The 12,674-nt window shown below is 41.5% G+C and overlaps 1 protein-coding gene across 1 annotated transcript in view; it reads right to left on the bottom strand.

The window, feature by feature from the left end:
• Positions 1-12,674, bottom strand: part of LOC135198015 (solute carrier family 49 member 4 homolog) — a 142,354-nt gene that overhangs the window by 89,722 nt on the left and 39,958 nt on the right. The window contains 1 exon segment of the mRNA XM_064225366.1: positions 7,951-8,054. Coding sequence (XP_064081436.1) covers positions 7,951-8,054 — 104 coding nt within the window.

Genomic DNA, 12,674 nt, shown 5'->3' with positions numbered 1-12,674 from the left:
GGGAGAAGGAGGGCGATCACCGGATCTCCTAGGCTTCTTTGCTTGCAAGGAAGCTACATCAGAAAAGTCTTCTGGGCTGGACGCTAACGTACTGAAGGGAGCCTCCGCAGCCCTCTTCAACGGGCATGACGACTCCTTAGAGCTCCAACCACGCTTCGGCGAAGGAGAAGAGGATGACGAAAAACACTGACGAAGAATATTCTTCTTCTTACGATCCAAGGCAGCCTGGGAGCGAACTTCAGGATCTGCCGAGGGGACGCCTGACCGGTGGGGGCTCTCCCTAGCCCTCCTGCGGCTTTCGACTTTCCTCCTCCACTGGAACTGGGAGTCTGGAAGAGGTCTAGGCCTGGAGGCACTAAGGAGCCGGTCAGACGCACCCTCCACATCACTGGGTACACTGCACTTATCATCACTGACACTCTTACCTTGATCAGTACGAAGATTCTTGTCTTCCTTAGAACACAAGGAAGCTTTTGAGGCCGCCGCCTCCGAAGACGAATCTACGGCTTCGGTGCGGGGAGCAGGAGCTGAGACCTGGGAGGAAGGTTCTAAAACTACATTAATGTTAGTTTCATTCTCACTCATTCTCGACCTGCTCGAACTCCTTGAAGAAGCTTTACGTACCCTATCCCTTTCAAGTTTCCTAATATAAGAAGAAAGAGCCTTATATTCATCTTCGTTCAAAACCTCACACTTGACACGGGTTACTAAACGAACATTCATTCCCCCTACATTTAACACAGAAAGTGTGAGGGTCAACCGCAGCTTTCGGTAACCTCACCTTACATCCATCGGTCAAACATACTCTAAACAAAACCGGAGTTTTGGAAACAGAATCAAAATCCAGCGCAAAGTCAATAACGGTCCACAATCAGCGTATGCCAAGCCAAAATAGAGCGAATACGTCACCAAAATGTCCAAATCAATCTCCAGGCAAGCGAGAAATGAAGAATATATCGGAATGAAACTACAACAGTTGTTATCGCTTCAGCGACAGAAAAAAATCTGGCTGGAGAGATAGATTGGTTCATACGCCCGCCACCCAGCGGCGGGTAAGGTAGACCACCTGACCTACCTGTCGCGTGTGCCGCGAGATTTGAAATTCTGTCGGAACGTCGGAGACTATAGCTAAGTATATATCTGGCAGGGAAGTTCATGTACAAAACTAGCGTCTTGGGGTACGACTTCTTGGTCGGAGTCCCCAAAAGCGTCTTGAAAAGCGCCCTGAACGTCCTGGCGAGCGTCCTGCCAAGCGTCCTGCCGAAGCGTCCTGCCGAGCGTCCTGGCAGAGCCTGGCAGTCCTGACGAACGTCCTGCCTAGCGTCCTGCCTAGCTCCGCCTAGCCGTCCTGCCTACGTCCTACGAGCGTCCTGTCGAACGTCGTGCTGAGCGTCCTCCTCAAAAGCGTCTTGAGCAACGTCCTTCTAGAGGACGAACGAGATCGGCGAATCGCCGAAGGAGAAGCGATCGGCGAACGAGACGAAGTAGGAGAGGGAGAAGGAGACTGCTTCGTCCTCTTGACGGGCAGTCTAAGGTCCTTCCTCCGCTTAGGCTTGACTGCTGCTGGGCGAGTCCTCTGAGCCATAAGCGTCGATAGCTGGTCCTGAAGGGACAAAAGAATGTTCTTCGTTGGAGAGGAACGAACAGAGGAAGCAGGACTGATCCTGCGAGAAGACTAGGGGCGAGGGGACGCCTCCTTCCTTCTCACAGGTACAGCTACCTGCTTCTCAGGGAGATGCGCCTGTGCACGCAACCCAGCGTCCTCATCGGAGGAGATCTTACCCCTTTTCTGAGGCGGAAAAGCGTCATACGCATCCTCCGACGAAAGCGGCGATACAGGACGTGAAGCGTCCTCAACACGAAACGTCCTTTTCAGAGGACGAGAGTCTCTCCGAGCGCTCCACCCCTTTGCGCGGGGGAGGACGCTTCGGAGGACGAAAAGCACTCTTTCAGGACGCGCGCTCGTGCGCGCTCCTTGGCAGCCTGGGACTTTGCCACAAGGCCTGCCGAAGGGACGCCAGATCGGTGGGGAGCCCCCGTAACCCTCTTGCGGCTTTCGACATACCCTCTCCCTGAGTCTTGGGAGTCTGATAGAGGTCTAGGCCTAGAGGCATTATGGGGCCGATCTGACGCCCCCTCCACAACACTAGGGCACGATCACACACTTGCACCGAGCCAGTTTCCAAGGCTTTCACTTTGGTCTCCAGAGTGCGTAGAGACTCCAAAATAAGAGAGAGAGCATTAGCTTCTCCCGACACAGAATCAGAGCCCGAAGGCAACACAGGTTTAGGGGTTGCAAACTCTACAGGTGTTAATACAGGAGAGATGTTAGCCTTACCTTTGGTAGAACCACTCCTGGAGGAAGACCTCCTGATCCTATCGCGCTCCAATTTAAGGCGATAGGACTCATATACTCTCCAATCATCATCGGTCAATCTCTCACATTCATTGCACCGATTATCCACCAAACAATTATGCCCCCTACAACTCATACATACTGTGTGGGGGTCTACCGATGCTTTCGGTAGCCTCACCTTACAATCAGTCCTCACACACACTCTGAAACTCACAGCACTTGATCCAGACATCACGTTTATAGAAAAGCCAATCCAAAATAAAAAAACGGTCCACTATCGCGCATGCCAATTCAACAATCCAATTCAATACCAAAAAACCAATCAGATACTTAAAAGCGAGTCAAATCCAAAAAATCCTGAGCAGAGGTCTGTAAACAGTTGTTTACCGACCGGCGACAGAAAAAATATGAATAGAAAATGGGAATGGTTCCTGATATCCGCCTCCCAGCGGCGGGAATGGGTACTACCACCTGGCCGCCCACTGCGTGTGCCGCGAGTTTTGAAATTCTGTCGGACTTCAGAAAATACAGCTATATATATATCTGTCAGGTAAGTGGCATGAACAAAATAGCAGATTTTATCATTAATTTGTATTTTTCTTAACATAAAAACCTGAAGGTCTTCACTCAGGATTTAGCTTGCAAACACAAGCTGGAACAGCTGTTCAACTTCCAGACATGGCTGTAACTACTGGTGGTTGGGGGGGAAGCCCCATCCACTCGCTGGTCTGTACTCCACTTTGCCTTCAGGCTCAGGTATCAGAATGTGGGTTGGCTGAGGTGGGCCATAAATGTAAAGACCTTCAGGTTTGTATGTTAAGAAAAATACATATTCTTTAAAATATAGCAATTTTATACAGGTGGTCGACGGTTATTGGCAGAGGTTTCGTTCATGCTTCACTTAATGGCAATTTTTGCTTTATGGCACCCCCGATAACCGTTATGGCACGCCATAGTGGACTGGTGGCTTATGGCACTGAATGTAGCGCAATAAAAAACCTTATTTTTTAATGAATATTTTTGAAAACTCCTATAAAACCGAAGCGCCATAGAGCGAAGCAGCCGATAACCGGGGACCACCTGTAATCAATTTGTATTTTTCCTAACATACAAATCTGAAGATCTTTATACAGGATTTAGTTTGTGAAAGCGAGCTGGAACAGCTGTTTTAACTTTCAGGCAAAGGTCATTAACTTCTGACAGTAGGGGAAGCCCCACTGCTCGTCAGTCTGCGCCCCACTTTGCCTTTCGGCCCAGGTATCAAAATGAGGGGTGACTGAAGTGGGCTGTAAATGTAAAGACCTTGAGATTTGTGTTTGGAAAAATACATACAAATTACTACTTAAAAAAAATTTCTTTTTGTTCCTAAACAAATACAAATCTTTGGTCTTTACAAAGGTGACTTACCTACTGAAGGGTGAGGTTGGTTCTACCCACCCGGGAATACCTTCCTGGTCTGGAAGAACTGAGAAAAAGAGTTGTCCCGCACCTCTGGCTTGTTGGACGTATGGGATGTTTTAACTGCTAGACTTCTGGGCTTGAAGTAATGAGTTGCATCATTACTTTGAGTAAGGCTTAAAAGAACGCAAGAGTGTCGGAGACAATAAAACTTGCTAATAAAACAAACAAGCTTGTTTCATTGTCAATCCCTCTCTCCCCATGGTCATGCAGTCACCTGCAAAACTCGTCTGCCCAGCAAGTGACTTGCTACCTGCCTGTGTTAAGAGAGAGACAAGTAAAAGAGAAAAGGGAGGAAACCAGTCACTCACATACATTCTCTCTGGCTTACTGAACACCTTACACAAGATGCATTTGTTCTCTAGCAAAGCTGGATGAGCTACACAACTTGTTGGGCAACCACCACAAGACCTATGGAAAAGACATGTCCTACGATTTGTGGGCAACAACCTGAAGGTAACAAGAGGTAAAAATGTGGACTGGTGTGACCATATACCTCTCATATTACTTGGTGAACCAACAGGTTCTTCACTCTTGGACACCATTTCCTTGGCCATGAGGGAAGTATATAGAGCCGCTGACACCCAGGCCTGAAATGTCGAGCACTGTCTCGATCATACCTACAAATTCTGAGTTCCAGTTATGAATTCTGGGACCATCTCAAGCACAACAGATCCCCTCCACTTGATCACTTAGCATCGAAGGCCATGAAGCTCGCCTACTCTCTTTACCAATGGCAGGGCAATCAAAGAATTCAATCTTAAGAGTTAGATCTCTGTCTGACAACTCCCTCAACAGCTCATATGGCATATGAGCTTAGTTCCTTACAATGAGAGCCACAGCCCACTTGGGGGCCTCAGTTTCCTGGGTCAGCAAGACAGTTTGAAACTTCTCAGATGCATAAAGATCTCCCACAAGGATGAGAGATCCATTCCCTTCAACCGAAGGACTTAGCCAAGGGAAGCTCTATAGCCCTTAACAGCCAAAACAGAGAAGCTTCTCTCAACAATGAAAGGCGAGATCTGCTACATACTGAAATTCTGACTGGAGAGATATCCTGTCAATTACACCATCTATAGAAGACGTCCCATTTCCCCTGGTATTCAGCGGCTGAGGATTCCACAGGTATCCAGATAGTATCATTTTGATAGTATCATTTTGATGTGTCAAGAAACAATTTTGTCACTCACAAGACGTTAGATAGTTTCCAGGCATGAAGTGCGAGTGTTTTCAATGTCTGGTGATACCTCTTAACATGTGGGCGGCTGGCACAAATGGTTGAGCCATGGGGTAATCTCTCTGGACCTCAGATCAGAGCCAGCAGGTTTAGGAACCACTAAGCGTGTAGCCACTGGGAGCTACTGGAGTTTAACTGAAATTCGTAATGATCAGAGCCCAGTTGATCACTTGACAAATCAGACAAAACAGAGAGAAGGTGGAAGCCTCTAGAATGTCTTCTGGGAACTGTACTGGAATGCATCCTCCATCAAAACCCACACCCCAGCACAATTGAGCAGAACACCAATAGCCTCATGTTGTAGTATCAGGTTACAGAGATCATGGTTGGGACTCAACTCAAAGAATTTCTCTGCAATGTCTTAGTGTGAGAACTCATCCCTATCACCAGACTCTGGTAACTGAGCTTGTCTACCACACCATTCCAAGACCCTGGAATGTACTTGGTTGACAGCTCCACTGAGCATGCTACTGTCCACTTGTGCACCTGCACTCCATCCTTTGCAGCTGGAAGGACACCAGTCCACCCAGCTTGTTGATGTAACTCTTGCTAGCCTAAATAGGCTGACTTGAGTTCCAGGACAATGATGTGGCGGTGTCTGTCATTCTGGTCCCATGCACACCTGAAACCATCAATTCTTCCCAGTGTGTGCCCCATTGCTCGTAGATGTGTCCAAAATACAAAAGCACCTTGGGAGGAGGAGTGACCAACGGCACCCATAAAAACAGGCTCGTCATTTTCCTACCAAGCTAGATCTCTCCTCACTTCCTCCGACAGACAAACAGGACAGAAAGGAGGGTTCCTCACCGGAGACCAATCCTCCACCCTCTGCTAAAAGGAGTGTAAGTGAAGCTGCCCCTGAGAGCCCGTCTCCAGTGATGACAGGTGACCTAAATGACGTGCCCCTGCCGAGCAGGTTATTCCTGTACAGTGATGCCTTGAGATACGAGTATAATTCATTCCTGGACCGAGCTTGTAAGTCAATTTGCTTGTATCTCAATTAAGTTTTTCCCATATGAAATAACTCCATATGAAATAACTGACAAAAATTTAATCTGTTCCAGCCCTCTAAAGACACCCAAATCAATGATAATAGCAATGGAAAAAACATGCTTTTAATTGCTATACTGTATAGACATATTGTACACACACATAAAATGATATAATAAATGATTACTGTGATATGAAATAAAAATGTGGTTTTATTATGAGTTCTTACTGTCAAGACAGATGATAGCAGCTAACGGCAGCGTGTGCGGAGGAGGAAGGAGGGAGGAAGGAGGGAGGAAGGGAGGGAGAGAGCGTTGGATGGTGCCGTATTTAATACTGTTCCGTCCGTAACTTAGACATGATAGTTATCCCTTTGGAGGCCTTTCTGCTCTTGATAGCATCTTTCTGTTTGAGGATTGTACATATCAACGATGTACTCTGCTAGTAATCGTGTGCAAACTTACTCATGCGGACACCACGCTCATGTTTCTTGATAATTTCATGCTTCATCTTCATCATCATCATGAGTTTTTTTCTTCTCACTGCCAACCTTACCACTCGCTTTCTTAAGACCCATCACTTATTACAAAGAATGGTCACAAATACAGTGAAAATCACATAACGCAAACACAACACAGGATGCTTGGGAGATGTGTATGGAAGTCGACGACCATATGAACTGAACAAATGAAGTGGGCTTAGAGCACTCACAAGCGCTCGGCCATCTAACATTAGCAACTGTAAGCGTGGTCGTATCTCAATGCAAAACTTTGCTCGGAGGCTGGCTCGTATCTCAGAATGATCATATGTTGGAGTGCTTGTATGTCGAGGTATTACTGTAGATAGGAACTTTGGCGCTGCCTCTCTGAACCTGCTAATATGAGAGTCCGAAGGGAAGGCACTTGGTACTGCTGTGTCTATCAGCATGTCCAGATAGTTTATTTTCTGCTTGAGTGCAACTTGCCAAGACCAACAGATCGCTCAGGTACTCCCACAGACATGCCTGTGTGACAAGGTCAAACGGAGATCCAAGTGAACACCTGAGTGAACACTTGGGGAGTGGTTGAGAATCCAAAACAAAGACCCCTTGAACTAGAAAACCATCCCCCTCTAGGGTAAAGAGGTGCTTGCAGTAGGACTGATGGGTAGGTATTGAAAATACATATCCATAAAATCCACCAAAAGCATGAAGTCACCCTCTCTGGTGGAAATGAGTACTGAATGGGTCGTTATCATCTAAGACCCGGTCTGGCGAATAAACCGGTTCAGTGGGGACAGAGGTAGAAAACTTCAGCAGTGCCTCTCTGGAGCATCGCATTCACTTCTTTAAACCTCTCCACAATGATAATTACGTAGTCTCCAAAATATGAATTATATGAACAATATATGACATACAATTCACTTTCAATACAGAATGCAGTTCAGCTTTTACTTCTTAAACAAATACTAACAAACAAACAGTTTCTCATGCTTTTATAAACTGTTACTTATCATAAAGCATACAATACATTAAATCTTTAAATTAAGATTTATGAGTATTACTAATATCACTTGTTATCCACTGAAGATTCAAAATATATTATCCATCTTTTCATAATTAAATCATTCATAAGACACATATAACTGCTATAACAAAGTTCAGGCTGTCCCAGGTTATTGGCAATCTGGTTTTATGGTGCTTGTCTAGTAAAGACAGCTGAATTTTCAGCGCCAGTAGGCACCGATCCTCAGTTAAGTGGCGAATATCTCCAGTTAACAGCAGCAACGATAACGGGGGATTGGTACTATTAATTTATTGTTGATTTTTGGTCATCTACTATTTTTGGTTATTGTCGTTCCGTCGGGAACGGAACCCCTGCCAATAACTGGGGACTACCTGCAATATTTCAGTTACACAAAGTAGCTTTACCTGCATAAATCCCAGACCGGCAAAAAGAAAAAGTATCCACCATCTCCGTTTATAAACTTTCACCTCCAAACTAGCCAACATCAATGATGACTCAAGATCATGGTCTGAAAAAGATAAATGGTAAAATTATGGAAAATCAATGGAAAATCAATAAGATACTTATATAGCGTGCTTCTACAACCATATGAATTAAAGGATATGATCAACCACGCAGGTAAAAAATAATTTCATTAACATACGTACATGGAATAACAATATACTCTTAATTAATACTATTTGTTTGCCTTAAATATTACAAAACCTATGGCTGATTTACGAACAGTTACAGTTGTACAAAAATGACAAATTTTTAATCAATTTGTATTTTTCATAGCTAACAAACCTTCTCGTGAGAGCTGGAAACTGGTTAACCCTCTTAGGCCGACTGGACGTATTTTATGTCGACATTTTTTGTCTCCTGTGTGCCGACTGGACGTATTTTACGTCGACTTACAAAAGTTTTTTTTTAAATTCGCGGAAAAATACTTATAGGCCTACCAGCCTAAAACATTTGAATCACGCGCCTTGGGGGATGCTGGGAGTTCACGGATCAAGGTGTTGTTTTGTTTACAATCGTTACACAGGCGCGCAAGCACGAATTTCTTTCTTGCCGCACTAAAAAGTATCTGTGACACATCTTGGAAATTATTTCGTCACTTTGACATAATTTTTGTACCATTGTAAATTAGCCGTTACATAAAGTATTATATATGAAAATGTGCGCATTTTTATGTAGAATACAACAATAAAATACTCATGATTGTAGCTTTTATCAGTTTTGAGATGTTTTCATATAAATAATGATAATTGCCAAAATTTCAACCTTCGGTCAACTTTGACTCTACCGAAATGGTCAAAAAACGCAATTGTAAGCTAAAACTCTTATATTTTAGTAATATTCAATCATTTACCTTAATTTTCCAACTAATTGGAAGTCTCTAGCACAATATTTCGATTTATGGTTAATTTATGAAAAAACTTTTTCCTTACGTCCGCGTGGTAACTCTTCCGAAAAAAATCAAACATGCGATTGTGGTAATGTTTGCACCATTTTAAAATTAGCCGTTATATAAAGTTTTATATATGGAAATGTTCGCAATTTCACGCACAATACAACTAAAAACAATCCATGGTTGTAGCTTTTATCAGTTTTGAGATATTTTCATATAAATAACGATAATTGCCCAAATTTCAACCTTCGGTCAACTTTGACTCTACCGAAATGGTCGAAAAACACAATTGTAAGCTAAAACACTTATATTCTAGTAATATTCAAGCATTTACCTTCATTTTGCAACAAATTGGAAGTCTCTAGCACAATATTTCGATTTATGGTGAATTTATGAATAAAATAACATTTTCTTTACGTCCGCGCGGTAACTCTTCCGAAAAAATCATACGTGCGATTGTGGTAATGTTTGCACCATTTTAAATTAGCTGTTACATAAAGTTTTATATATGAAAATGTGCGCAATTTCATGTAGAATACAACAAAAAAATAACTGAAGCTTGGAGCTTTTCTCATTTTTGAAATATTTGCATATAAATCACGATAAATAGAAAAAAAACCACGTTCGGTCAACTTTGACTCTACCGAAATGGTCGAAAAACGCAATTGTAAGCTAAAACTCTTACAGTCTAGTAATATTCAGTCATTTATCTTCATCTTGAAACAAATTCGAAGTCTCTAGCAAAATATTTAGATTTATGGTGAATTAAAAAAAAATCTTTCCTTCCCTCCGCGCGCGGATTCTCCGCCACAAATCTCCGAAATGCGTACGTACCATTCTCGGAATATTTGCTCCGTTTCATATTAGGCATTTCGTAGAGTTTTATATATGAAAATGTGCGCAATTTCATGTAGAATAAAATGAAAAATATTTGAAGGTTGTAGATTTTCTTATTTCCGAAATAATAGCATATAAAAAATATATGTATAACAAAATTCGACATTCGGTCAACTAACTCGTCAGATATGGTCGAAAACTGCAATTGTAAGCTAATACTCTTACAGTATAGTAATATTCAATCATTTGTCTTCATTTTGAAAGAAATTGGAAGTCTCTAGGACAATATTTAGATTTATGGTGAATTTTTGAAAAAAATATTGTTTACGTCCGCGCGTTACGAATTCATGCATTATTTTGTGATAATATTTTCTCTGTGTTGCTTTTATCGTTTTACAATGTGTTATATACCAAAATGATTGCAATTTAGTGTACATTACAACGAAAAAAAAGTAACTTGTTACCTTTAACCGTTTTGCGCACAGCGCGATTTGAATACAATTATATATGAAATTTCGTTTTTGCGCTATCATATATCGCATTATTTATATATGATAATGATAATTTTTTTTTCATTTCTGATGGTTGCATACTAAACTTCAGCCAATGACAAAAAATGGAGCCAAAAATGAACTCTTAATCTTGAAAACTAAGCGCGCTGTGATTTTTTGAAAAAAATATTTTTTCCGCTTCCGCGCTCACTCTGAAACACCTCCGGCACACGGGAGACAATTTTTTTTTACCGCTTCAGCGTAAGAGGGTTAACCAATCAAAGATTGTATAGCAAGGAATCTGTGAGATCTGGCAACTCATGCATATATGAGGTGAGGGCTGGTCAATGACAAAGCAAGCACCTCGTAACGCGTTAGTCTTTCTTTGACCGCCTTGGAGAGTAGACGGTTTTGCTCTTCTTCCATGCATATTGCTTTGTTTGCCCATGATTCTTTGTGTTTTCAGTTGTCTGTATATGTGTTTGTGTTTATAACAGAATCCTTTGAGTCTTCACGTCCTTGTCAATGCATGTGTTGGGCATTCAGGGTTTTCTGTGCTCCAGGTTTTTGGCTTTTACAGTTACATATCCCCATACAACATACAGTAGGTGCTGATCAAATTTTTGTACCTGCCCGGAATGTAGTGCCTGGCCCAGGTCGCAGTAGAAGGTGTTTTACAGGAGGAGACAGCATCAAAGAGTTTCTACTCTTCCTTCTTGGGAGGTGTTTTTTGCTCCTTGTTTAAACGATTCAGCCTCACCCTCTTCCAGATGCACTAATCCTGCTGTAATTGTTCCTCTGTCTACTTCCTTTTCTTCCTTCAATTCGTCTTAAATGAATGAATAATGTACTTTCTACCATTACATTATTGTATTTCATCATGAAACACTTTAAGTCTCATTGGCTTGAAGTACTATAGTACACTTCTCTTTTTGGAATGGGGTAAAATGAAAATTTTTATGATAAAATAATTTGGTTACTTACTAATTGTTAAATTTAGTTTAAACCTTTGTACCTTAGTGTAATCAGCATTCAAAAATAAACAAAATAACTCTTGGCTGTAATCACCCATTTCCCACCAGATGGGGTTGGAATGTTTATGTTCTCAACAGAATCCTTCATGAACACCCACTACGATGTGGGGAGGCAGGGTGGGCTTTCACTTAACAGTAGATAAGTATCCAAATAATTAATTTCACTTCTCCACTTCAACAGTAGTTAAGTACTATCCAAATAATTAATTTTAACATAAAATATTACAATTATATGTTATGAATCTTCCCAACTGTTAAAAAAGTTAGCTGACAACCACACTGAATGACGATGGTAGGTCAGTGCAGCCAGAGAAATAACTGTTCAGCCAAGTGAACTAAACACCTTTTAATGGAAGGAAAAAAGCTTCTAGTCATTCCTGCCTGTTTTTTTAACCCTTCCTTGTAGGTACTGTCACCAGACATCAGAACCACAGCAGGGTGAAGGGCCCCCATTGCAAAACCTGTCAGAGAAACCTACAGGGAAAAAGGATTATCTTGTAATGACTACTATTGTTCTGAAGTCAAAAGCCAATAACAAACAATCCAAAACTAAAAAAAACTACCTTCATGCTCCCAAACTTCAATGCTGGGATTTCCTAACAACGATAAGAGAGAAAGCAAGGTTATTCTTCTATTTGATTCAGGAGAAAGTGTCCTTGCCACAACACTAGACTAAGAGCTTTATAATTTTCACTAAATACATATGTGAGGCAAAAACCAACTGAAAGACGTGTTTACAGCATGCATAGACTACTGCTTGGGTTCTCAAGGTGGGGTCCCAAATGGGCATAGGGCGTGCTTTAACAAACGCTCCTACGTTAACATTTTTGTTGTTGTTTACTTAAGTTTTTATATATTTATTTCCAAAATATTTAAATGATGTTTCAAATAAACATCATTTAAATATTATTTTGTTATCAAAGCTTGGGGTAAAAAAAAATCTTGATTTTTTCTTTTACTCTAATTTCAATGCCTGAAATCAGTACAGTTATTGAACAACGATGCAATATTTTTGTTATATACAAGGGATAAAAATATAATACCAGTATGTAAAGGAAAAAATATCAGTTACAAGAGAAGAAAAACTAATAATTGTGGATGTGGCAAGGCTTGATAAATTTATGTAGTATTTTAGTTCCAAGATATAAGGAGAAATAAATCAGTGCCAAAATACTATGAAAAAATAAAGGAAACATCTAAATTCACATTTTCAGTTACCCATAACCTAGTTTATTCCCTCGATCGGAACTGTTTAAACATATGCCTTGAACAAATTCTTCAGTGTTGCAAGTTGGAGAATTACGTACTTGATTCTTCAGATCCATTGAAACAAAAGGTTGATTTTATTGCTGTGTTATCTTAGTTCATAAATA

The sequence above is a fragment of the Macrobrachium nipponense genome, chromosome 21, assembly GCF_015104395.2.
Source record: "Macrobrachium nipponense isolate FS-2020 chromosome 21, ASM1510439v2, whole genome shotgun sequence".
NCBI lineage: Eukaryota > Metazoa > Arthropoda > Malacostraca > Decapoda > Palaemonidae > Macrobrachium > Macrobrachium nipponense.
Note: the sequence above shows the minus strand (reverse complement) of the source record. Positions and strands in the feature narration are given on the sequence as shown.